General features: G+C 51.8%; 2 protein-coding genes across 2 annotated transcripts; both read left to right on the top strand.

The window, feature by feature from the left end:
- The first annotated feature begins 956 nt into the window (after positions 1-956).
- Positions 957-16,616, top strand: LOC120713387. The gene is made up of 2 exons (XM_039999364.1): positions 957-1,335; positions 16,567-16,616. Exons 1-2 carry the CDS (start codon positions 957-959, stop codon positions 16,614-16,616), a joined length of 429 nt encoding a protein of 142 aa, XP_039855298.1.
- A 7,563-nt stretch (positions 16,617-24,179) lies between these two features.
- Positions 24,180-26,182, top strand: LOC120713618 (cytochrome P450 76C2-like). Its single transcript, XM_039999547.1, has one exon. The coding sequence runs from the start codon at positions 24,349-24,351 to the stop codon at positions 25,987-25,989; it is 1,641 nt and encodes a 546-aa protein (XP_039855481.1). The 5' UTR covers positions 24,180-24,348; the 3' UTR covers positions 25,990-26,182.
- Positions 26,183-26,889: the final 707 nt, after the last annotated feature.

The following is a 26,889-nucleotide window of genomic DNA, read 5'->3' as shown; positions in this document are numbered from 1 at the left end:
CCCGAGGATCTCTGGAGGATCAATATGCGCCCCGAGCCGGGGTACATTTCTCTGGTAAGTTTTGGTTTCGAATTCGCTGTGTGTTGTGTAGTCCCCTTTTCCTGACCCCATCCCGGGCATGCTTCGCAGGGGTTGAGGTGCGGCTCCTCGAAGCCCCCGGTCCCGGAACAATGCCTGATCAATCGCCTCCACGCGGAGAAGATGAAAAGGCGGAAGAATGCGGCGGAGGCAAAGGTCGAGAGGAAGAGGAAAAGGAAGGCGAGGCATGACAAGGCGTGCAAACTCGCTTGCGCGGAGGGGAAGCCGCAGCCCGCCACGCCCGAGTCCTCGGAGGAGGACGAAGAGGAGGCCTCGGATGCTGAGGACCACGCTCTGAGGGGCGACGGGGAAGGTGCGGGCGCGAGCCCCCCACCGTTCTACTTGTGGGACGAGGACGAGGGGGAGCCGGCGGCGCCCGAAGAGACAAGGGCCGTGGCCTTGGCGCACCCATCCCTCGAGGGGGCGGACCGGGAGTCGTCGCCTCCGGCAGCCAGTGAGGAGACGCCCGCGCCCGAGGTGCCGATCCATGGCGACGAGGCTGCGGCGGGCACGGAGTTGTCCGCGCTGCCGGCCTTGAGTCACCAGGCCGACACGAGGGGGGCGCCCTCAGGGCAGTCTTCAAGGGGTGGCTCGGTGACCCGGGCTCGAAGAAGCGCCACGAGGAAGCGGAGTATGAGTGCTCGATTTGGGTAAGTGAATTGGATTTCGTTTTCGTTGTGTGTTTGGTGAATTTTCTCTATTCAGTTGTCCTCAACTCGTGTCTCTTGATTTCCAGCCCCGGGGCCGTTCCCAAAGATGCGGTGCAGCTTGCCCCGGCCAAGGCTCTCAAGACCGGGGCACACAGCCTGCCGCACACGGCGCCGCAGCCCCTGCCTGCTGTGGATCTCGAGGCGGCGGCCGCGAGGCTACGGGAGGCCATGGCTCGAGGCGCCCAGGCAGCGCAGCAAGCTCGGGCACAGGAGGAGGAGGGTGACACTGGCCAGAGTGGTGCCGAAGCAGCCGCTCCAGCTGCCGACGCCGGGGAGACCGGCCAGGGCGGCGTGGACGGCGCCGCCCTGGCAGTTACTAAAGTTGAGGCCGGTCAGGGCAATGCGGCTAGCGCCGCCCGATCGGACACAGGAGGAGAGACCGGCGGGGGCGCGCAGGAGTGCCCTGCCGACCGTGCGGAGGAGGAGACCCTCGTCTTGGAGCCCTCGAGGGGCGAGGGTGAGGGCATCGCAGAGGAGGAGACGACGCAAGAGGCGCCGGTGGTGGAAGGATCCCCTGTCCCGGGGCCCGCGGAGGCCCGGGACGAGGGTACTGTCGCGGTAGTGCCCGTGCCAACGGCGCAAGGGGGTGTGACGGCGGTGGTGGAGCTGCCGGACAGCAGTGAGGAGTACGGGGACTCGATGGACATCGACCCCGCAGCTGCGGCGAGCGCCGCCGCGCACATCGCCGAGTTCGCGTCAGCCAGCGCGGGCATGCTCGAGGCGGGGACGTCCGAGGGGGGCCATTTCTGTGTTCTTCGTATGCAACTTAGATAAACATCTGCGAGGAAGTTCGCGTTCATAAGCAGCATAGGCGTAGGGTGGTGAGGGGGGTGCCGTATCCCGGAGGCGTAGGCGGCCCCACGACTCGGCCAGCCCCGTACCGTAGTTGCTTACGCCTCGCGTCCGTTTTTTCCAAGGATACGAGAAGCTTAGGGTCGAGACGGAAATATTTTGAAAAAACATTGGCGACTTTTTGGGGACATTTGGGGGTTCCCCCCATACCCCCCGTAGTAGCCCCCGAGGGAGGCTCGGCTTTGCCGAGGGAAAAGCCGAGCGTACCTTAATGTTCGTGCGCATCCGAGCCCTCGAGGGTCAGGAAGGTTCCCGAAAATCAATAAGTAAAGCGTACTTCCTTATTATTTCGGGAAATTAAAAATGCGAGTACGAACAATATACAAATAGCTTGAAATGCTAAGGATAGAAGCGACGTAGCTGTTGTATGTTCCAAGCGTTGGTGAGTACTTCGCCGTTTTCGTTCGCTAGCTTGTACGTGCCGGGTTTGAGCACCTCGGCGATTATGTACGGCCCTTCCCATGGAGGTGAGAGCTTGTGGCGGCTCCTGTTGTCCTGTCGGAGCCTCAGCACCAAGTCCCCTTCGTTGAGGTCTCGGCGCCGGACCCTCTGCGCTTGATACCTTCGTAAGGACTGCTGGTAGCACGCAGAGTGGAGGAGCGCCACGTCTCGAGCCTCGTCCACTTGGTCCAGTGAGTCTTCGCGAGCTCGCTGGTTTTGTTGCTCTTGGTATGCCTTGAGCCTTGGCGATCCGTATTCCAAGTCAGTGGGTAGAATGGCCTCGGCGCCGTAGAAGAGGAAGAACGGGGAAAAGCCCGTGGCTCTGCTTGGGGTCGTCCTCAGGCTCCAAATGACCGAGGGTAGCTCCGTGAGCCACCTCTGGCCGAATTTGTTCAGCTTGTTGAAGATTCTCGGCTTCAGTCCCTGGAGGATCATGCCGTTGGCACACTCCACTTGCCCGTTCGTCTGTGGGTGTGCCACAGCCGACCAGTCCACACGTATGTGGAAACTGTCGCAGAACGCCAAGAACTTCTTTCCTGTGAACTGGGTGCCGTTGTCGGTGATGATTGAGTTCGGGACCCTGAACCTGAAGACGATGTCGGTGAAGAATAGAACTGCTTGCTCGGATTTGATCTTGCCGATGGGTCGAGCCTCGATCCACTTGGAGAATTTGTCGACCGCCACCAGCAAGTGGGTGAAGCCTCCGGGCGCCTTCTTCAGTGGACCGACGAGGTCTAATCCCCACACGGCGAACGGCCACGTGATGGGGATGGTCTGCAGAGCATGGGCCGGGAGGTGTGTTTTTCGAGCATAGAACTGGCAACCCTCGCAGGTCCGCACAACGTCGATGGCGTCAGCGACCACGGTGGGCCAGTAAAAGCCTTGCCGGAACGCGTTACCCACGAGGGTGCGCGGCGCGGCGTGATGGCCGCAGACACCAGCATGGATGTCGTGGATCAGCTCCTTGCCCTCGGGGATGGGATGCATCGTTGCAGGACACCCGAGGGACTGCGCATGTGTAGCTCGTTGTCGATTAGGACGAAGGACTTGGCCCGCCTGGCGAGGCACCGCGCCTGAGCACGGTTCGAGGGTAGGACCCCTCGAGTCATCTAGTCAAGGTACTGGACACGCCAATCTCGCGAGGTGGGGGCCTCGTCGACTTCCATTGCTTCGGCCTCGTTCGCAGAGGTGGTCCCGAAGTCAATGTCCATGGGTTCGGCCTCGTCTGCCGAGGAGTTCTCGCCGGAGGGCCCAGCGGACGAGGGGCCTGGCTCCGTCGGATCTTTGAACTCGATGGAGGGCTTGGTGATGTCGCGAGCGAAGATGTTCGGGGGGATGGTGGTCCGCCCCGACGCGATCTTGGCCAGTTCATCGGCGTCCTCATTGTACTTGCGCGGGACATGATTGAGCTCAAGGCCGTCGAATTTGTCTTCGAGGCGGCGCACTGCGCTGCAGTATGCCTCCATCTTCGGGTCGTGATAGCTAGACTCCTTCATTACTTGGTCGACGACGAGTTGAGAGTCGTTGCGCGCGTCGAGGCGTTTGACGCCGAGCTCGATGGCGATGCGGAGGCCACTGAGAAGGGCCTCGTACTCTGCCATGTTGTTAGAGGCGGGGAAATGCAAACGTATCACGTACCGCATGTGTTCTCTGAGGGGTGAGATGAAGAGTAGGCCGGCTCCAGCGCCGGTTTTCATCACCGATCCGTCGAAGTACACTGTCCAGCATTCGCCCTGGATTTGCGGTGGAGGTAGCTGAGTGTCCGTCCACTCAGCCACGAAGTCGGCCAAGATTTGGGACTTGATCGCCTTGCGGGGGGCGTAGGTGAGTGTTTCTCCCATCAGCTCCACAGACCATTTGGCAATTCTACCCTCGGCTTCCCGGTTGCGGGCTATCTCTCCCAAGGGGAATGACGAGACCACGGTGACGGGATGAGCCTCGAAGTAGTGGCGCAGCTTGCGCCGAGCCAAAACCACTGCGTAGAGCAGCTTTTGAATCTGCGGATAGCGTGTCTTAGTTTCAGACAACACCTCGCTGATGTAGTACACCTGTCGTTGGACGGGCAGAGCATGACCCTCCTCTTGTCTTTCGACCACGATCACCGCGCTGACCACTTGGGTCGTCGCAGCTACGTACAGATAGAGGGGCTCGCCACCCGTAGGTGGTGTGAGAATGGGGGCGCGAGTGAGCGACGCCTTCAGCCTTTTGAGGGCTTCTTGGGCTTCGGGGGTCCACGTGAAGCGCTCGGTTTTCCTCAAGAGTCGGTACAGGGGTAAGCCTTTCTCGCCGAGACGCGAGATGAAACGGCTAAGGGACGCTAGGCATCCCATAACCCTCTGTACCCCCTTTAGGTCTCGGATCGGTCCCATCCGAGTGATGGCCGAGACTTTTTCAGGGTTGGGTTCGATGCCCCGCTGGGAGACAATGAAGCCCAAGAGCATGCCTCGAGGCACCCCGAACACGCACTTCTAGGGGTTGAGTTTCACCCCTTTGGCCCGTAGGCAATCGAACGCGATTTTGAGATCGGCAACCAGGTCGTCCGCCTTCCTAGATTTTACAACGATATCATCGACATATGCCTCTACGCTCCGCCCGAGATGGTCTCCGAAAACGTGGAGCATACACCGCTGGTATGTGGCTCCGGCGTTTCTGAGGCCAAAGGGCATCGTAACGTAGCAGTACATGCCGAAGGGTGTGATAAAAGAAGTCGCGAGCTGGTCGGACTCTTTCATCTTGATTTGGTGGTAACTAGAATAGGCATCAAGAAAGGATAGGAGTTCGCATCCCGCAGTAGTATTTACAATCTGATCAATTCGTAGCAAAGGAAAGGGAACCTTCGGACATGTCTTATTTAAACTAGTGTAATCTACACACATCCTCCAGTTTCCACTCTTTTTCTTCACTAATACTGGATTAGCTAGCCACTCAGGATGGAATACCTCTTTGATGAATCCGGCCGCCAGAAGTTTCTGCAACTCCTCGCCGATCGCCCGGCGCTTGAGCTCGTCGAAGCGTCGCAGGCGCTGCTTCACCGGCTTGGAGTTGGGTCGGACATCAAGGGAGTGCTCGGCGACCTCCCTCGGTATGCCAGGCATGTCCGAGGGGCTCCACGCAAAGATGTTTGCGTTGGCGCGGAGGAAATCGACGAGCACCACTTCCTATTTGCCGTCGAGGTTGGCGCTGATCCGCAACGCCTTGTCGTTGGGGTGACTCGGGTCGAGGGGCACCTTCTTGATACCCTCGGCGGGTTCGAACCTCTCGGCGTCTCGGTGCGTGGAGTCCAAGGCCTCGCTTGCCATTTTGTCGAGATTGGCTGCGAGGGCCTCGTCCTCCGCTTGAGCTTCCGCGCGCTCAACGCACTCAACGTCGCACTCGTAGGCGTGCTCGAACGAAGAGCCGATGGTGATGATGCCCTTTGGACCCGGCATCTTGAGCTTGAGGTAGGTGTAGTTGGGGACGACCATGAACTTGGTGTAGTAAGGATGACCTAGGATGGCATGGTAGGATCCTCGAAACCCCACCACCTCGAAAGTGAGTACCTCCTTGCGGAAGTTGGCTGCTGTGCCGAAGCACACAGGCAGATCGATCTGGCCGAGGGGTTGGACTCGCTTCCCCGGCGCGACGCCGTGGAATGGCGACTTTCTAGGGCGAAGCTTGTCCAGTCCGATTCCCATGAGCTCCAAGGTGGGGGCGTACATGATGTTGAGGCTGTTGCCTCCGTCCATGAGCACCTTGGAGAAGCGGGTGTTGCCGATGATGGGGTCGACAACGAGCGGATACCGTCCCGGATACGGGATGTAGTCGGGATGGTCCTTGCGGCCAAAGGTGATGGTATCCTTCGACAAGTCGAGGTAGGATGGCGTGGCTTTGGTGATGGAAAAGACTTCGCGGCGCTCACGCTTGCGCTGCCGAGAAGTCATATTCGTCGTTGCTCCTCCAAAGATGAAGAAGGTGTTCTCCACTGGGGGGAACTCGCCATCTCCACCTTTGTCGCAAGCATCCTTCTTCTTGTCGTCTTCGTGATGCGCGACGCGGTTGTAGTATTTCTTGAGCATTTCGCACTGCTCAAGGGTATGATTGACCGGGCCCTTGTGGTAAGGGCACGGCTTCTTAAGCATGTCGTCAAATTGGCCACCACCACCTCGAGGGGGGCCTCGAGGCCCTTTGCGGTCCGGGGCGGCAGCGAAGGCCTCCTCGGAGTCCTCTGCCTGCCTCGACCCGCGCTGGTTCAGTGGGACCGGCTTCTTTCCCCTCCTCCCCCGCTTCAGTTTTTTGGCGGGAGTGTTGGGCTTGACGTTGCTGCCCTCCGCGGGCGCAGCGTCCTTGCGCTTGCTCGATTTGTCATCGAAGATGGCACCAACAGCCTCTTCGCCGGCGGCGTAGTTGGTGGCAGCGTCGAACAACTCATTGGTGTTGACGGGTCGGCTTCTCGCGAGCTCATGCACCAGGTTCCTGCAGGTCGTACCCTCGAGGAAAGCGTTGATGACCTCGACGTGGGTGACGCTGGGGAGCTCGGTGCACTGCTTGGAGAAGCGTCGCACGTAGTCACACAGGGACTCGCGGGGCTTCTGGCAACACCCTTTGAGGTCCCAGGAGTTCCCAGGGCGCACGTATGTGCCCTGGAAATTGCCCACGAAGATATGGACCAAGTCGGCCCAGTTGTGGATCTGATCCGCAGGCAGGTGCTCGAGCCACGTTCGTGTGGCGTCAGCAAGATGAAGAGGAAGGTTGCGGATGATGACTGCATCCTCCGTCATGCCGCCTAGCTGGCACGCTAGGCGGTAGTCATTAAGCCAGACTGCAGGATCAGTCTCGCCCGAGTACTTGACGAGGGTGTTGGGTTGTCGAAAGTGCGGGGGAAAAGATGCAGTTCGGATCCCCCGGCTGAACACCCGGGTGCCCGGAGGTTCCGGGGACTCACCCCTATCGTGCTCCGGGTCGAAGCGTCCACCCCGTCGAGGGGTGTACCTCCTGCCATCGATCATGTTGCGGGCATCGCCGTCGCCAGCGTGCCCGCGAGTGTCACGGATTCGCTCCCTTACGGGAACGCTCCCGATGCGCTTGTGCACGAAGGGTGCCTTCGCACCGGGCGCTATGGCTGCCTTGCCCTTCCCTGCTGGGGGTGAGTGCACAGAAACCTCGCGGTCCTGATGCGCAGTCCCATCCGGCTGCTCAGAGACTTTCGAGCGTATACGAGACGTAGAGCTCTCAGCCTGCTGCACGGCAGCTTGCTCGATGAGCTCCTGTGCCTCGCGGTGCAGGTTGCGGCCCGAAGGTGTCGATGGCTTGGGCATAGCTTGGAGTAGATAAGCCGCAACGACGAGCTTCTCGCCGGCCGTCTTCAGCTCCGGAGATTTGTCGACGTTGTCGTCGGCCACGATGCGCTCCCGGGCAACACGTCCCGCTGCCTGGGCGTGTGCACCACGCGCGGTACGCTGCTGCTCGAGTGCGGCGCGCAGCTCCTGGGTTTGTTGACGCTGCTCGTCGAGCTTGGCTTGAAGCTCATTGAGCTGTGCCAGCTGAGCTTGTCGCGCCGCCGAGCTTGACGAAGAAGGGGCTGCAAGCGGCACCACCGGTGGGTTTGCCTGCGTGTCCGCCCCGCCGTCCCCGTGGTTGCTCGGGGCGTTGTCATTTTGCTCGTTCGCGAGGTCCGCCATGAAGCACTCTCAGGAATGATCAAAATCCCCCTCGCTGGAGTCTTCGGAGCAGGTGAGGTAGTAAGCCGTCGCCAGCTGGAACGTGCTGAGAGTGTCGGGGTTGCGGATCCCGGAATAGTCCTCGACCTTCTCGGCCGTAAAGTTGTTCATGAAGAAGTCGACATCGTCGGCGATCGAGCTCGCCATCTCGGGGTAGGATTCGTCAGGAGACGACGCGATGAGGCTGCGGATCTACAGAAGATGATGACCCGGCAGATCCTCATGCTCGATGAAGTTAGCGCTGGTTGATGAGGCATGGGCGGCAGCGTTGCGCATCCTAAAGGGGAAGGGTGGCGCCGAAGTCAAGCCCCCCCTGGGAGGCACTAGTGCCACAGCAGGTGACGATGTCGGCGCAGATGACGCCGAGGCACGTGATGACGAGGCGGTGGCCCCACTAGTCGTGATGCTGAGCAGCGACATGCCAGCCTCGACCCACGTGGGGGAGTTGTGGCGTGCCGCGCGACGCCGCTCCACCCGTGCCTGTCGCGAACATTGGACCGAGCGCCTGTTGCGCCGGGCTGGTGAAGTCGGGGTGACGGGGTTGCGTCCGGGAGAGAGGAGCTGCATGAGGTAACCATTGCCGGTTGCTCTGAACTCAAGACTCCCGAACGAGATCACGCGTCCCGCTGGAAACGGATCCGAAACGCCCATGGGGTATGGGTTGGATCTACCCGCCATCCCTGGAGATCAAATGGGGAAAAGAGAGAAAAATGTCACGCCGCGCCCCCCTACCTGGCGCGCCAACTATCGGTGTCCCGACCCAGGGGGCCCGGATCCCAACTAGTAAATGCGGCGTGCTTCCTCGTCCCAGATGATGATGCAAAAGGCAACACAGTAACGCACGGTTTATCCTGGTTCCGGCCGCGGGGCCGTATGTCCAGCAAAGGGGGTATGCGAGGGCACTGTATTATCTTGCACCTGGAGTGCTTGTAGCAGGGGATACAAGCAAGGCGAGAGAGGGAGGGAAGCTCACAAGTCTCTGCTAGAAGTAGAGTCGGCTGAGATAAGTGCCCAGTAGTCCATGAACGTCCTCTTGGAAGAGAGAAGCCAGAGAGAGAGAGACCAACCCGGCTAAAGGAAGCCCACCTCCTCCTTTTATAGTCCCAAGGAGGGGTGGTGCACATGAGTGGGGGCATGGAAGTCGTCGTTTTCCCCTGAATCGTGGGGTATAGTGGTCGGATACTGTAGGAAGTACACTGTGGGAAGGCGGCGTGCGTCGCTGTCGTCCTAGATTTTGTCCTTGGTTCTGCGAAGATCGCGCATGCACCAGCGGCAGTGGGGTGCGTGGCGGCCCCGGACCCCCTGGTCGGAGTGCGGGCGTGCATACTAGGAGGTCCTGGGGATGCGCGGAGGTCCCGGACTCCACAAGGGGGGAGGTCCGGGGCTCCGCCCGTGCGTGCTGAGTGCCCCTCTCGGAAGGACACGTGACATCGCCGGACCCCTTCCCCAGTGGGAGGTGAGTCCGGATGGTTGGTGTCGGCAGAACAGTACAGGAGCAGTGCCAGGCCTGTCTTGTCCCGCATCACAGGTCCCACAGTGTTGCTACAGCAACTGGGGCGGCGGAGCGGTGACCGAAGTCAGCGGATGGGACCCCGTTCACATCCACTGTGGGAGTGGCAGTCTGACGCCGCCTGTCCTAGGTGCCGTGGCGGAGTGGCTGGCATTTAATGCCTTCATACGGCGAGCGGTTGGGCGGCGGGGCTGTTTGTCCCTTGTGCCGAGAGACGGCCTCGAGCGAGGCGGAGATGAGTCACCCGCTCGAGGGTAGATCCGCTACCCTCGCGCGAGGCGGAGGTGTGTTGCGTGATCGAGGGTCCCGAGGGGAGCCCTCGAGCGAGGCGGAAAATGAGTCACCCGCTCGAGGGTAGATCCGCTACCCTCGAGCGAGGCAGAGTTTGTCCAGCGGGCCCTAGAGGAACCCTCGAGCGAGGCGGAGATCGTTTCGCGGGTTCAAGGGGGATGCGAATGGGCCGCATGCTGGGTTTCTTAGAGTCCTTTCCTTTTTCCGGACGAGAAGCAGGTCGTGGGCCTTCGTGGGCCTAGTCGCCTTAACAGGTGTTCGTTTTTAAAGCGATCTTAGCACCCCGATTAGGGTGTCCCTAATCGTGGCACCCGACAATACCCGTGTGGACCAATTACGGTGGAGAAAAGCTAGCTAAGCTTTATGTGGAAAACATAGTAAAGTTGCATGGTGTGCCTAACCGAATTGTCTCAGATAGAGGGATCCAATTCACCTCTAGATTTTGGAAAAGTTTGCATAAAGCTATGGGCACCAAATTGGATTTCAGCTCCGCCTATCACCCGCAAACGGATGGCCAAACAGAAAGGGTAAATCAGATCATGGAGGATATGTTGAGAGCATACGTCCTTACCTATGGCAAGGATTGGGAGCAGAGTTTGCCCTATGCGGAATTTGCATACAACAACGATTATCAGGCAAGCTTGGGCATGTCACTGTTCGAGGCTCTTTATGGGAGAAAATGCAGAACTCCTCTGATGTGATCAGAAGTTTGAGAACGTGCCCTAGTTGGACCCGCACTCATAAAAGAAGCAGAAGAAAGAGTGGCCGAGATCAGAGAAAAGCTGAAGGCCGCCCAGTCTCGACAGAAGAGCTACGCAGATAAGAAGAGACAAGAAATAAGTTTCAACCCGGGAGACTTCGTATACCTTAAGGTTTCACCCATTCGGGGAACCCGAAGATTTCAAGTACAAGGAAAGTTGGGCCCTCGGTACATTGAACCCTACCAAGTTCTGAAGAAAGTCGGAGCCGTAGCATACCGTCTGGAGCTAACGGAAGAAATGTCAGATATACACCCAGTGTTTCATGTCTCACAACTAAGAAGGTGTTTGAGGGTACCCGAGAAAGAAACACGTAACAGTAGAAGCGATAGATTTGCAGCAAGACCTGCGATACCAGGAAATACCGGTCAAGATCCTGGACACTGTCACTAGGAGGACAAGAAACTCCGAAGTACGGATTTGCAGAGTTCAGTGGAGCAGACACGGAGTAGAGAAAGCTACATGGGAACGCGAAGATGCTCTGAAGAAGGAGTTTCCCCACTTCTTTAGGAACCAGCCGAATCTTGAGGACAAGATTCATTTTAAGTGGGGTAGGTTTGTAACATCCTTAAAATTCACTAACCAAAATCTCTCGCTAAAAAAATTATTTTCAAAACATATTACAAAATTTATCTCTTGAGCTCGACTCTCTTACCATTTAAGCTCCACCTTGTATCTAATATCCATCTAATTATTTTCTCCCTTCAATCTATCGACGCACCAATCCTCTTCCTCCTAATACAATCTCTCTTGCTATCTCTCCTTCCTGTCTATTCCCACGTTCAGACCTCAAGCAAAATACACTTGAGAGCCAGCAAGCCAAGCAGCACGCACACACACACTAGCATCAGAGTAATGCACGATTCAGCATGCAAGCGCGTTCATGCAAACCATATTGCTGCTGGTGCTTCCTCGCTAATTAACGGCCGTGCTGCAATGCACAAACGCCACCTCCCTTTGTCACCTCTCATCTTCAAGCTCTAGCAGCACACACGAACACCGCATGCAAGCTCACATGCCATGGCTCGCCATGCAACATCAACGCTGTCGTCGTCTCAGCTACGAGCTCGTTGACGCCAAGCTTCCGCAGCACACACTCGTTGTCCTTGCCGCGCGTCATTGCACAACTCCGTGTGCAGCTCGCCAAGCCAGGCCCCCTTGCCGTGCCTCCACCACGCGCAGCACGCTGCCGCTACGCGCCACGCGCGCACCACTGTGCCCCCACGCGCACCACGCGTCTGGGATGCCCGGCGCGCCGCTCGGCCTCTACCCGAGCCGTCCCGTCATCTGCACCGCCGCCACGAATCGCGCCGCCGCTCCACAACACCCCGACGAGTCCAAGCTCCATTAATGGCCGCCGAGCTCGCCGGCCAGCCTCCACCGCGCTCCACCGCCTCTCCTCGCCTATAAATAGCCCCAGACTGCTCTCCGCCACCTTCCCAAGCTCGCTGAACCGCCCAGCTCGTCTTCCTCCTGCTCCGATTTCCCCTTCTCTGTTCCTCGAGCAAGAACAGAGCCACGAACGCCACCGTCGATCTCTCTCACCAGCCCTTCTCAAGCCAATTTCTCTCGAGGTAAGCACCTCTGTACCCTCCTCCACCATCCCCAAATGGCGGCCTTCGCTCTCCCTGCCTGAGCCGAGCTCCCCACGAGCTCCAATGGCCGCAGCCATGGCTGCTCGGGGCGGACCCCTTTCCCCTTCGTTTCTCATGCCCGGAATCCCCAAAACTGAACCCCCTCATCCTCCTCTCTCTCCCCATGCCCTCAGATTCTCGAACAAAGGCCGAGAGCGCCGTTCCGGCAGAGCTCCGGTGGTTGCCTATGGCGGCGCCGCCACGGACGACTCGTCGTCGTCTGTCCCGTGCGTTACCAGTTCATTATTGCCTTCTCTCTGTTAATTGCTAGTGGGCCCGTGGGCCTCAAAATTGTTGACCGCAGCCCAATAGCACACGCAGAGCACCAAAACACCTCAGCCAATCACGTGAAGCTCCTTCTATTTATGTTAAGTCATTTTCAGGATTAATTAAACATCCAATATTTCAACTACAATATCTCACCCATCCAAATTCCGGTTTCATTGATTCTTTTTCCTAAATTCTTCTAAAATCATATACTATCCATTCATCCTATTTTCACCTCTCCTTGAACCCCGGTTTAACCCTTAAACACTTTTTTGACTTATCATTTAATGCGCCAAAAATCCTCCAATTACTCCGAACCTTTACCACGCCATTTCTAAAATAGTTTCAGCCATGCCATTAGAAAATCTCCCAAAAATATTATTCCTATCTCCATATCTTAATTTTCTCTGATTCGAGCTCAACGATAAAACCTTTATTTCTTTTTCTTGATTGTGTGTTTGTTTGTATACGTCGTAGATCACGGTGTGGATGAGGGAGAGCCCGTCGACGAGCAGCAAGTGAATGAGGACCAGTTCCGCGACCCCGATCCCGAAGGATAGTACATCGATCAGGACTTCCCGGAAGGATTTGAGAACGACAAGTTTAATCCCGCCCTTTGATACATATTTTGTCCTAGTTTTTATAAACACAACATATTGGCCTGTTTTATAAAATTGCATATGTTTTGCCTGCTGAAAACATGGTTGGATAGCCACCCCTTGATTTGTTATAACCATTCCTTGACCACCTAGATTAATGTCTGAATGTGATTTGTTTGGACGTTAATCGCTGCTAGAACGCTTAGGACCTTATACACGGTACAACTTGTTTTATAAAGAAAATGCGTGAGTGTGTGTGGAAAAGGCAAAACATGGAATTTTCGAAAAATAAGTTTAGATAGGATGGATGGCACTTCTGTGTGAATTTTCAAATGGTGTGCTCGTGCCTGCGTGGTTGAGCAAGGAAGGGAGATATCCATCTTGTCACAATTAAGGACCGAGTTGGTGTGTCATCTCACCTAGCTCCACTATCGTGCAAACCACTCGACTGTTGTAATGGCAACGACTTAGCATAAACCCCACTAGTTAGTCTGATAGCCATCAGGAGAGCTAAGAGCAACGGGTGATCAAGGAGAAGGGATTAGCTCTGTGTGACTTATGCCCCGGTTAAAACCTCTGTGATAGGTCAATGACCCCTTGGTGGATCCCGTGATGGCTAGTCAGGTCTAGCTAAGGTGGGTAATGGCTTTGTTGGGATCTGCACCGACACTAAGGTGATCGAGTTGTGGTACCCCGCTTGTGGGTAAAGTTGCACACCTCTACAGAGTTAAGAATCTATTCGAATAGCCGTCACAAGTAGAAATCTGCTTATCTATGACGATTACCTCATGACGTTCACATATTTTGTCATGAAACATAGTCTATCAATGACGAAATTTTAGAGTTTGTCATAAATCATTGGTGATGGAGCTCAAGCACTAAAAAATTATGACGAAAGGCAACGCATCGTCACAAAACAACGAATTCATTCGTCATAGATCATACGAGCCATTTAGCTGGTGAACAAAAGCATGAGTACGTGGACCCTAACATCACAGCAAATGATCTTTTTTTTATTGCAGTACAGCACCGTCAAAGTGACGCATATCAGTCAGACACGTCTCTGATGATGATTTAGAAAACCAAAAAAAAAGAAACAGGTCATGTAACACCACTGCTCTACTCAAGATGACATGAATTTCTTCTTCTGATCAAATTACATAGTGACAAACACTTAATCTGGTAAACCAATATGGAAAGACTAAAAAAATAGAGAAATGTAAAGAACACAGATATTCATTGCAGAGATCCATGAGGAAGCGGTTCAGTGACCACTACTCCAGGTAGCAGCAAGCGGCTGCTCACTCCTTTTGCCGTCAGGGAGATCAAAAGCAGCTTGCTTCATTTTATTTCCCCCTTCTTCTCTTCTTACATGTGTTCATGTCAATGTGTGTCTGCAAGCTGTAAAAGTTGATTTTGTAATTTATCTTTGTATCCAATCAAAGTCAGAAAAAAAATTACTTTGTCTTTGTTTTGCATCTTAATTTTTTTAATATTCTGCCTTCTTGAACCTGCTACCTAGAGTAGCCTGAACAAGTAGCTCCTTGCTAGCTAGAAATATTCATAAACAAAATGGTTCTTCTGGCAGGGTAATATTCTTAAACAACTACTGTATTTCAGGATAATCCCGTGCCATTAATTACAGAAACCAAGCTAAACTTATGCTCTGCAATTCAGTTCTATTTCAACTTAAACAAAATCTTACTGCAGCAAGATCTTTCTTAAATGGCAGAAGATAGTTAGTAGTACAGTTTGAGATCTCTCCTGCAGCGCAGTCATTAACTGAGAAGAAAATGAGGAAACTACGTGTATTGTAATTTTTTTTCCATAAGCACACCGAAATTCATTTAAACTATTACAAATAGTATATGAGTTAGAAAATTATTAAAACTTCTATGGTACCATTTATATGCATTACTATACATATAAAAAAATTAGTTGGTGTATATAAGCCAATTATTTTTATGTGCTACTTTATAATTGTGCAATAAAATAAAAAGAAAAAAGAAAAACGTTAAGCATACAGAAATGACACAAGGCTTGTTGCAACCCAAATAGCCTAATCATTCATCCATCTCCGATCCAACGCCTATGGTGCATCAATCATCAAATAAATATCCCCTTCTCCACCTCCAAACCCTACCTCCCCTTCTTCTCCTCCCCTCTCCAGCCTCACCTCAGATCTGCCGCCCCCTCACCTCCCCTTCTTCTCTTCCCCTTGCCCGCCTCACCTCAGATGCGCCGACCCCTCACCTCCCTTCGTCTTCATGGCCAGCCCAAGCCACCGGCAGCGCCCCCTTCCACGACTCCAGCGACGTCGCCCCTGCCCCACGAAGATACGAGCCCGGCGAGGAGGCAGCGCGTGGGTGCCGCTTGGAGCAGGTACCACGCCGAGCTGCTGCCGCAATCGATGGATCCGGGGGCGCGGTCGACGGATCCGAGCTGCTACCATGCATGGCCTCGTCGGGCGGGCCGTTGCTGCGCGTGGTCTAGCCGATGCCACTTCGCCATTGCCGTGCAGCCCTGCAGGTGCTCCGCGGCGGTCGAGGGGATAGGGCCTGGGGCACTGAGCACCTTGCTCCCTCGCCTGCGCGGGCACGCGGCTTGCCGGCGGCGCCCTGCAGCGTCAATCCTCAAGCGATCCTCTCCTTTGTCTGGTTCTCGTTGATTTCGTGCAGACCCTAATCCCCTTACCCTTTCCTGTTTTTTGATTTGTAGCATCAATTTTCGCAGATCTGATGGTGCAAAGGCAAGTAATTTCTATACCCCCTCTCAATTTCTTCCTTTTCAGCATCTGATTCCATAGGATTACATGTAAATCTCGTGAGATTTCTCACTTTCTCATTTGATCTGTGAAGGAATCGATGTATCTGCTTGTCCTCACTTGCTTCCCTTATGCTGGGCGGATTCCTTGCCTGCTGCTGCAGTAAAACCATGAGTGCCCCCCTTCTTGTAACCCCTCTGCATGGTTCCAATGATATCCAGTTGTACTTGTTGTTGTTTTCTTACTTGTCTAACAGTGAATGCAATACAATGCAGTTGGTTTCCCAGATCTGTGCTTTCTTTTTGTTCTGAGCATTTGCCCATGCCTATGATATTATTTTTGTTTAATTATAAGAATGATGGGAATGATATAGTCTTATATCTGAGTACATGCCCTTGCTTGTGATGATATTTTGTTATATTTGAGTAACCTTTTTTGCGGGTATATATTTGAGTAAGCTTGACAATGATATTATATTATCTCTGTTTGTATGATGTGCGTCCATGTCAATGGTGATTGTTATGTTAATTCTAAGCACATGTCCATGTCAATTGGTAAATTTCAGTGTCGCTTCATGTTGAACAGGGGCTGGTCGTCTGTCTAAGTAGGAAGAGTAGCTGATTTTCCTCTTTGGTTGCTTAAATGTCAATACATTAAACTGTAATGCTTTTGTTCTGTCATTTTTTAGTTGAATATTGTTCATTTGTGCGTGTATGGAGTACTAGAGAGTAGCTACACGAGATCAGATAAGTACTTGGCTTGCTAGATATTGGGAACTATGAAAACTGTAATGCCTTTTCTCTTGATAGATATTGTCAACTCTATCATAATGAAAGTAATGCCTTTTTTTTCTGAAAGTAATGTTGAAGTTAATACATTAACACTTAAATGCAAATATGTTTGAATCATTACTTTTGTTGTGAAAGTAATATAGCTCTAATGTTTCTCTGAATTTTATGCTTGTAGTTTCAGTAGATATTTGGCCAATAATTCCCATTGCAAATATTGCGTGCTGATAATTGTTTGGCAATGTGCTCTCTTTAGGTTGTGAAATGAGATGCTTGGAAACAAGCCATTGCAAGAGATTGAAAATTTGAAGATGGCAACTAAGGGGCTGATCCATAAATTTTTGTTACCTTCTAATTTATGATGAAATGTCTACTGCATAGTCTTGTATCTTGTGAAAATTGGTGTTGTAATTCTGAAAATGGGTTGTAATTGCTAATTGTGATTTCTGGAATGGAACTTTTGTTTTAATAAGTGGGATGGAAAAACTGGTGGGCTGTTTTGTCTATATGGGCTGTGTATAAGACTGAATCTGGTTAGCTAATAATTAATGTTGGGTTGAAATTAGGCCCACTATGAATTGGGCCCTTCCAAAACTGGGCTGTGAGGCGGACTTCACCTGCCATGTCAGCCGCCACGTCACCCGCCATGTCAGATGCCACGTCAATGTTCATGTCATCGATGGACGATGCCATGTCATCTGCCAGCGTAGATGATGCCACGTGGCTACCACATCATCGTTTGCCATGTCATATGCCAGCATGGACGACGGCACGTGGCAGGTTGGTTTCATGATGAAAACAGTGATGATTTGCTCTTGTCAAGAAAAAAGTCATGTTATATGACTAACAACGAATCGTCATGGGAGAATTAGACATTTGTGACGAAAAATGATGATTCGTCACCATGTGCCAAATATGACGCTCCGTCTACGACGAACCGAAATTCGTCATAAGTTCATCATAAAACATATTTTATGACGAATTCTGAATCATTTGTGACGAAAATGTTTTGTCATCGATGTGCGATTCTCTAGTAGTGCGTGCCCACAATACTAGGCGAGTTACGGTGTGGTCACATAACTAGTGTTTCTTCTGGGATTGGATGGGTTGGCGTGAGTTGTTTTGGAAAAGTGTCCGGCAGCTATGCCGTATGCTACGGCGGATGAGGAGTCCGGTAGCAACTTAAAACTGGGATCCTGTGTGGATCAACCCTACGTGCTACTCAGTGCAAGATAATGGCTTTGAAAACTCCTTTCTTTCAAATAAACCTCTGCATAAAAATGAGCTTTCCACAAATTAAACCCTAGCCTTATCCTTGATTTATCCTGCGCATTATATTCTGTTTATACCCTCTCCGTGGGTTTGGTTGGACTTGTTGAGTATGTTTGTACTCACCCCATTCTTAATTTTTACAGAGGAAGATCCCGACTTTGTTCCCGAAGACGTTGAGTAGGAGTCCGTCCTGCACCCAACCTTGCCTGTGGATAGGGTCACCCGCAGGAAGTTCCGTATGGTGCAAGACTCTGATGACCCCCTCTTCGTAGTTAATATCGTTGTGTGGGTGTTAGTTGTTATCCTCGCGATAGTGGCGCTTCACTGCCCACTTCCGCGTAGAGTTGTACGGTGATGTACTATCTGATGTAATAAAAGTGTTATCAGCCTCCTGGGACTGATATTGTATCACTTTTAAGTCCTATCTTATGAGGGGACGCTTCAGGTTTTGACCAGGTCGCCCTTCCACGTCACCCCTCCCCTCCACGTCAGCCCTCACCATGTCATGCGGGCAATGGGCTGGCCCAACTAAAATTCCTCCCCCTCCTCTTACCTCTCTCTCTCTCTGTCTCTCTCTCGCATCTTTGTCCCGCCTCCATCCTCTACCACCATCGCCAGCGTCCTTCGCCGCCACCGGTCACACCCGGCGTCAACCCAAGACGTGACGAGTGAAGACAGTTGGATTTGGGTGGAAGTTGCGGGTGGTGATGCAGATCTGAGGGGATTTCTTCTCTGCGCCGCATGCTACGAGGTATGTGATGCAAAGCTCACCGTGTAATTCTTCCGCAGATGCAACAAGTGAAAGGTCGGGATTTAGTTTGCATAGCCTAAAATCAGTATTTTCTGAGTAGAAATACCTTTGATTTGGTTGTAGGTAGTGGATTAATGGATCCGGTAGACAACCTTGCTTTCCGGTTTCAGTTTCTCGGCGAATTCATCAATGAAGGGAGGAAAGTAGAGTATGTTGGTGGTTCAGAAGCAATGTCTTACATAGACCGTGACAAAATTTCGTTGCTAGAGTTAATAGGACACGTGAAGGACCACTGTAAGTTTGAAGATGGGTCCGTCCTGCATTGGTTGTTTCCTGGTAAAGGTTTGAACAATGGATTGAGGATATTGGTTGATGATAGCACATGCCAGTTGATGGCAGACAGTGTCACAGATGGTGGTGTAGCTGAAGTGTATGTGGAGCATAGTCTTGAATGTCCTGATATAGAAGGTCTTGCTCAAGAACCAAGTGACTATGAGGCTGAAATGGAGGTTGACAATGAGGAAGAAACTGACAGTGATGATGAAGTTGAGCTACTTGGTAGCAGGAATATGGTCAATGTTGACTCTTCTCCAACAATGAAGATGGTCACTGAGGAGAAGACTGAGACAGTGTATTCATCTCCATATGCTAAGGATATTGACAATTTCAGAAGTATTTATGCGAGTTCAAGTGGTTCTGGTTCTTCAAAGGGGAAGGCTACATGTAGTAAAAAATTATTATTGACCGAGAAGGCCAAACAAGCTGCTGGTACTGCAAGTACTATGAGCCAGGCAATTGAAGTGGAAGGCAACAGTTCAGAGGATAGTGATTATATACCTGGTGATGACAGTGCTTCTGAAGATGATGAGGAGGTCAAAGAAATTTTGAAAAAGTTCAAGGAATTCAAGAGGATGTGTAAGTCTATGTGTAAGCCAAACTGATGGCAGATTTGAGTGTCTGTGTAAGCCAAACTGATGGCAGATTTGTGTGTCTGATGAACAAAATTTCCTATGTGTTCAACTCAATATATGTTTCCTATGTGTTGTGCCAAACATATGTCATCCATATCAACATCTGTCATCAATATAATTTGACACAAATGCATCCATTTTCATAGTGCATTGTTCATACATCCCACTGCTCATACATTCAAGGTAAAGAGAGCTTGTAGGTAATTAGCATTACATCCATGACCTGAAATACATTGCAGCAAATGCACATCCAGCTACAGAATAAGCAAACATGCACCTTTCATTTTCTAGTTTCCTAACCCTTTCACTGAGCACAACAATTTCTTTCTTCTTGACCTCCAGTTCATCCTTCACAGCTGTCAACTCTGCAATTGGAGCATTGCTTTGCATCAACAGCTGCCTCCTTGCTTCCCCCAGGGCATTCTCTAGTTCATTCCTCTTCCTTCTTAGACGCCAAACCATGTCGTGTAGATCCACCAGTAATTGCCTCAGGAATGGAGTGGTGCCGCCCTCAAACCAAACCCAAAAACCACAGCCACCAACCTACAACAAATCGATGGATTGGTTCAAAGCAACAACAAATCGATGCATTGGTTCAAAGCAACAACAAATCGATGCATTGGTTCAAAGCAACAACAAAAACGCAGCTCACACCCTCACCCGGCGACGCAGGCAGGTCAAGTACCTCCTCCCTGGGTTTTCATCGCTCCACGATATCCACCGAGCAACCTTTTGCCCGCACTTGCACATCTGAGCCGGCCAGTACTCCAAAGGGCCCTCGCGGTATGGAATCGGAGACGAGCCTACCTCCCCTGGCAAACGGTCCCGAGATGAAGACGACGACTGGCTCGAAGACCCTCTCGAGTGCGAGGAGTTCTCCATCTTCCTCACTGCAAGTGACAGCAGCTAGGGTTCGCTGCCTGCTGTCGCCACCGAAGAGATCGGTGGCGGCGGCGGTCAATGGCGCCGGTGTCGGGAGAGGAGAGCGGCATCGGGGGACAAGACAGAGAGAGAGAGAGAGAGAGAGAGAGAGAGAGAGAGAGAGAGATGCGAGAGAGAGACAGAGCGAGAGAGGCGAGCGGAGGGGGAGGCGTTTTAGTTGGGGCGGCCCGTTGCCCACATGACGTGGCGAGGGCTGACGTGGAGGGGAGGGGTGACGTGGAAGGGCGACCTAGTCAAAACCACTCTAAATGGGTCTAAAACAGCCTGGGGGGATGTTCTGCACGGTTTACAAACGTCAGGTACGGAACATTCCTTGTTTTCAAGTTCAGGGGGGTTATTCGAACTCGCACATAAGTTCAGGGGGTCAAACAGACTTTTTCCTTTTTTCAATGGTAGGCTTTTCCTTATCTCGTGTCAAATATGTGATTTTAGTCAATCGCCCATCTGTCTTGACACGATAAACTTGTTTAATCACCTTGTATTTCTTTTTCTGCACAGGCCAACTTTTACGATCAAAATGGCCATTATTTATACGTGATGGCTGCCGGTTCCTTATAGTTATAAAATCTGAATAAAAGTATTAGGAAGAAATAGCATATATGAATTATAAGACCATGACAGATAAAAATAAGGTAAGCTGTAAAAAGATCTGCCTGGCATAGGTATAGGTGATTTGTGTGATGAAAATGGCAATTAGGTAGGAAAAGTATTCCATTGCCGATTATGGTTATGGAACTTCTGTTTTGGGACAGATTTTGAGTGCTTGGAATTTATAGACCGACTAGCATGTTTAATATCCTTTGCTTTGAGGATTTAGCTGGAAGCTTCTTATTTGGCTTCACTTTTTCCTTTTTATGCTTACGACAGTCTTTGGGTTAAACGGTTTTCCAAACACCAATCTTGGGTTTTTTGAGCTTAACCATGTTAGGTTTTAATTTATTTAGCAAAACCCTGGATGAGGCGATTAGACCGGTCTTGGAACCGGTCGGATCGGTTTTGACGCAACCAACTGTTTTACCTTTGCCGTGTTGACACCCGAGCATAGAAGTAGCAGATACAATTTCTATGCTCTTGCTAGGGGATTTCAGGTCAACAATTTCGGCTTGAAACGGCCGAATCTCATCTTGACCAGCAACATTAGGCAAAGTTTCGCAAGGATTATTAGCCGGCTTCTCAATGGACGACTTTGGAATAACATGAATTGGATCTATTCTATTATTAATCAGACCATCCATAAAATTAAGAAAATTGCTTATAACGCTAGCTATGGACTTATTGTGCTTTGGTAGATCATACATCCTCAACTCGTTGATGACAGATATCTTCATCATGATGATGCCTTGTTCCGTTACCCGATAACAGTGAGGATGCAATGTCTTATTGACACCCTTGAGTCGTTCTTCACGTAATCCTTCAAGTGCCATCATACCGCTAGAGCTTGATGAATCGGCCATGATAGCTGGATTATTGTTCCCCAACAGAGTCGTCAAAAATAGGTTGACACCTTTCTGGGTCAACACACGAATACACTAGAACATGCGGCGCGAGGAGGAGCTTGTTGTAGTGCCTTCTACGCAGGCCGGTCAGACCGGTAGTCGGCACTGGTTAGACCGGTTCGCCAGGGTGAATCAGCGAAGGTCCAACGAATGCTCGCCCGGGAGAGACCCCGTTAGTGCAAGCATACGCAAGGCTGCTCTAGGATAGGCAGGCCACCTAAAACGCCTTCAAACGTCGTCGAGATGAAGGAAGAATAGAAGGTAACGGAGTTTGACGAGCTAGGGTTTGGAAAAGACAAAAGTAAGGATAGGTAATAGATTGATAAGTTGTTTGATCGATTGGATGTCCTCAATTGGCCATGGCCCTTTATATTTAGGAAAAAGTTCATTTTTGACCATCCAACTATCGCGCGAGTTTGATTTTGGCCATGAAACTCCAAAACCGGGTATTCTTGACCATCCAAGTATCAAAACCATTTATATTTGGCCATCTGTTCGCGCCGCCCGTGCTCTGCACGGAGCTTGCCCCTGCCGCCTTCGTCGGTGGCCGCCTGTGCTCGCGGCTCCGGAGAAGAGAGAGAGAGAGAGAGGAAAGAGAGAAGAAACAAAGAAAGATGAGAGAGAAAAGAGAAAAATGAGCTGACATGTGGGGCCTACTGCCACGTGTTGTACACATCAGCGAAACCACCCTTCAAAACAGTCGGATGGCCAAATATAAATGGTTTTGATACTTGGATGGTCAAAAATACCCGGTTTTGGAGTTTCATGGCTAAAATCAAACTCGAGTCATAGTTGGATGGTAAAAAAAATGAACTTCTTCCTTATATTTATAGTGTGGGAAAGTCTTGCCCCACAAAAAATTCTTTTACAGATCTAAATCTACGAAATTCTTCAATTGTACTCGAACTCTAGGTAGACCGGTCTAACCCTAAACCTTAAAGCCTATCTGTCAGACCATTTGGCCCTTGCTGGACCGGCTACAAGACTCAGACCAGTTAGACCGTCTAGGAATACCGGTCAGACCGGCTTGTTCAGCCTGACATGGCTTTGTGCCATTTTTGAATGCAAATACTAAGTACCTAGCCAGCTGAGCTAGCTACAATTAGATATCTGCACTGGACGTACGTGGGTGTCTTTTATGTTTCAGAAAAAAAAAACGACGCCAACAACAGCACGGGGTTGCCTTTCCTGTTTCAGAAGACACCTCAATACAATAGGTTGGGTTAGCCAATCATTCTAGATTCAGTGATCTTTATTGATTTTTGGTTCAATAAACTCGCTGACTAATTCTGTCTGCTACCTTTTATTTATACATTTGGAGGGTATATGATATATGGACAGACTTATTCCTCAGACCAACACAGCTTGACCTCAGACCCTTTATTCTTTTACGATCTTATCCTAAATGCATTTTTAATATAATTGGGGTCGATCAGTGAATGAATTCTATAAATCTTCTTCTTTTACTAAAGAAAAAGAGAAAGTGGACTCGGAATTTGGTATGCAGGTTTCGTCACCACACAGTCTTTTTCCTCTGCCCACCTACCCTTAACTGATTACAATTTACATGTGGATACAATTAGCATCATAGGTATACTTTTCTAGTATGATTAAGGCCTGGCCTCCTGGTATAAAAAAAAAGGCCTGGCCTCCTCCGCCATTAGAATTTGACTTCCAACAACTCCCGGGGTCCATGATGCATGGTCCTGTTTTAAACTACACAACACTGAGCATATAAAACTGATGCCTCAAAGTGATTACATGTGGATACAATCAAAGTGATTTTCATAAATGCAACTATATATGTGATCCAAAATTTGTCACAAGGAGAATGCAATTATGCAAGTACACCTTTTGTACTAGCACGTTGGACGACCCAGCTAATTGCACTTCCCTTTAAACCTCTGCATGCATAGATAATTTTCTACCCAATTAGTTGCAGGTTAATGAAAGTCATTTACATGCGCATATAACTCTTTCTTAATTGTTTTTAAACGAACCATGCAGGAGAACCGCCGATAACTCTTTCTTAATAATTAGGGTACCTACGTCATTTTCTTTCACCACAATTATGTCTGTGGGACGGAATGAGTACTTATTTACGTCTATCTATCTATAAAATATCTATCAGCATAAAGATCGTATAGTATGGAGATGCTTTGACCAAGAAATTAAACCATGACTAGCTAGTTGGCCGTCCTGATCTCCTGTCCACGTCATCCTTGTATTGTCAACACTGACGGAGAAACAGTCCTACAGACTATAGCAACTTATCGGTGGCAACATGTTGGTACGCCGACCCCGGGAACTCGGTGTCACAGGCATGGCTAGACTTTTCTTTTATCCTGAGTTCCTGACCCTTGCTGCTTTCCTTGGACTCCAACAACTTTTCTCCATCCATGATAAGCTGCTGCTATATTATTTAGCTTTTCATATGGCGTCGTCCGCCAATAGAAGAGACCCTCCAGGTAGTTGCCGCGGATCATTCCGATCCATGGTGCATTTGCTTGCCCTATAAATACGTGTCAATGCAGTGTATGCCCCAACTCACTGCTCCCAACCTCCTCCTTCCTTCCTCGGAGAGTCGGAGGTCATCATTTTGCTTGAGATCGATCGATCGAGCAGCAGGTAGCTGCAAGATGGCCTCGTTCGTCGTCGAGTGCCTGGGGTGGCTCATCGTCGGCCTCTTTTCCCTGTACATCTTCCAGCTGCTCCGCGACGCTCGGCGGCGCCTGCCCCCGGGCCCCTGGCCGCCGAAGCCGCTCGTCGGCGACCTCCTCGACCTCGGCGAGGACGGGCAGCAGCACCGGACCTTCCTTCGCCTGTCCGAGCGCTACGGCGGCCTGATGTGCCTCCGCTTCGGCATGGTGCCGCACGTGATCATCTCCACGCCGGAGCCGCTCCGCGCAGTCTTCCACGCCGGGGAGGGCGGCAAGAAGGCGGACGCCATCGCGGGGCTCCCGGGCCTCGACGTGCTCGCCGCCGTGGGCCACAGCGCCCACACCATCTTCGCGCTCCCGAGCCAGGACGGCAAGTGGCGCGCGCTCCGCAAGTTCGCCGCCGCCGAGATGCTCGCGCCGCGCCGGATCTCCTCGCCGGCCGCCGGTGCGCAGCTGCAGACCAAGATCGTGGAGGCGCTCTACCGGGACGTGGCTGGCCACGCCGCGCGCGGCGCCCCGGTGGTGTTCCGGCACGCCGTGCTCGACAGCATCCTCAGCCTGCTGCTGGGCGTGCTCTACTCCACGGATCTGGCGCCCAAGGAGCGGGCCGTGTTCCGGGACCTCATCGAGGAGATCGTCGGGATGCTCGGCACGGCCAACGTCTCCGACGTGTTCCCGCCGCTCGCCGCCCTCGACCTCCAGGGCCTGCGCCGCCGGATGACCAGCCTCCTCACCATCATGTACCGCCATTTCGACGAGCAGGTCGCCCTGCGCCGCCGCAGCCGCGACGCCGGGGAGCCGCGCAAGAACGACGTGCTCGACACGGTCCTCGACAAGGAGGAGGGCGAGTGGAAGCAGGAGGGGTCCCTGCTCAGCCACGACGTCATGAGGGTCCTCCTCTCCGATCTGTACGGCGCCGGGGCGAGCACGACGGCGGCTCTCATCGAGTGGGGGATGGTGGACCTGCTCCAGAACCCGGGCGTGATGCGCAAGGTCAGGGAGGAGCTCGCGAGCGTCCTGGGCGACAAGCCGCTGATAGAGGAGTCGGACATCGCCCGGCTGCCGTACCTGCAGGCCGTTGTCAAGGAGATCCTCCGCCTGCGGATGGTGGTGCCGCTGGTGCCCCGCAAGGCGGAGGCCGACATCGAGCTGAACGGCTACCGGATCCCCAAGGGCACAAACGTGATCGTCAACGCGTGGGCGATCAACCGGAGCTCCGCCGCGTGGCCGGATGCGGACAGGTTCGTCCCGGAGAGGTTCGTCGGCGGCGAGACCAGGAGCTACCTGGGCCAGGACTTCGAGATGATCCCGTTCGGCCTCGGCCGCCGCATCTGCCCCGGGATGCCGCTGGCGCAGAAGCTGATTCCGCTGATCCTTGGCACGCTGATCCATCGCTTCGAGTGGGAGCTCCCCGCCGAGGTCAGGGAGAGCGGGATCGACATGAAGGAGAAGTGTGGGGTGGTGCTGTCTCTCGTCAACCCACTCACGGCCATACCCAAGGAGATATGAGATCGACTTGCTTGGATTGGATCTCTCCATGGCTCGATCGTTTCAGCCGGGCGGTGGTAAACTGAAAAAGTTTTGGTTCCTGTCTTTCCTTTTCATTTTATTTAGTGTACGTGCTGAGTATTTTTGTTACATGTGATCTGTAAGCATGTAGGAACCAGCTTATTATCGCATTTGGAATAAAATGAGTTACCTATATAGTGCGAGGGTTTTTTTATGTGGAATGCCTGGCTGTTTTCGCGGTCTATTTTCTCTGTGCATGCGGAATGCCTGGCTGCTGTTCCCGCGGTCTATTTTCTTTACGAGTACCGTACATGAGATCTTTAGTAACATTATTATCACGTCGAAACAAAGTTATGTACATCGTCGTGTTACGCGCAGCATTTGCGCAAGGGCACATGCACATATCTTGTTGTGCAATGAGCGTGTTTTATGTGTTACTGTATTAAAGCATCCCAAAGATTCCGAAACTGAAATTAAATTGTTAAATTCTTTCTTGGATGCATTTTCTTCCACTTTATTCATTTAGCTAGCTATCAAATTTTATATATTTTTTGGAAATTAAGATGCTTCAACTGACCTGATCACGAACAAATCCAAAGAAAAACATCCCAATTATATTTTTTTCTAAACACTAGGTAATCACAACCCAACTCAAGCCCATTCAACATGTCAAGAATGAAGCCGATATGGTGGGTGGCTTGCCCATAAAAACTAGTCAGGAATGAGGCCCATACACCGCATGTTCTTCTTCCCCTACGGCAAATCCACATAATCACATCGCTGTTCTCGCCGCCCATCCGCACAGGCGAACAGCCACAGCCAGCCACACCGTTCAATCTTCCGAGTTTCGATATATTCTTCAATTTCTCCTACCTTGTTCCATTAGGCCTAGAGTTATTA

The sequence above is a fragment of the Panicum virgatum genome, chromosome 6K, assembly GCF_016808335.1.
Source record: "Panicum virgatum strain AP13 chromosome 6K, P.virgatum_v5, whole genome shotgun sequence".
Taxonomy (NCBI): Eukaryota; Viridiplantae; Streptophyta; class Magnoliopsida; order Poales; family Poaceae; genus Panicum; species Panicum virgatum.
The sequence above is the reverse complement of the archived record's forward strand: the minus strand, read 5'-3'. Positions and strand labels throughout refer to the sequence as shown.

Excerpts from the sequence above, each read along its gene's own strand:
- LOC120713387 (XM_039999364.1), top strand. The coding sequence starts at position 957 with ATGGCTCGAGGCGCCCAGGCAGCGCAGCAAGCTCGGGCACAGGAGGAG. Across the intron at positions 1,336-16,566 it reads CGCGGAGGCCCGGGACGAGG|TTTCAGTAGATATTTGGCCA; the intron begins GTACTGTCGCGG and ends TTATGCTTGTAG.
- LOC120713618 (XM_039999547.1), top strand. The coding sequence starts at position 24,349 with ATGCAGTGTATGCCCCAACTCACTGCTCCCAACCTCCTCCTTCCTTCC.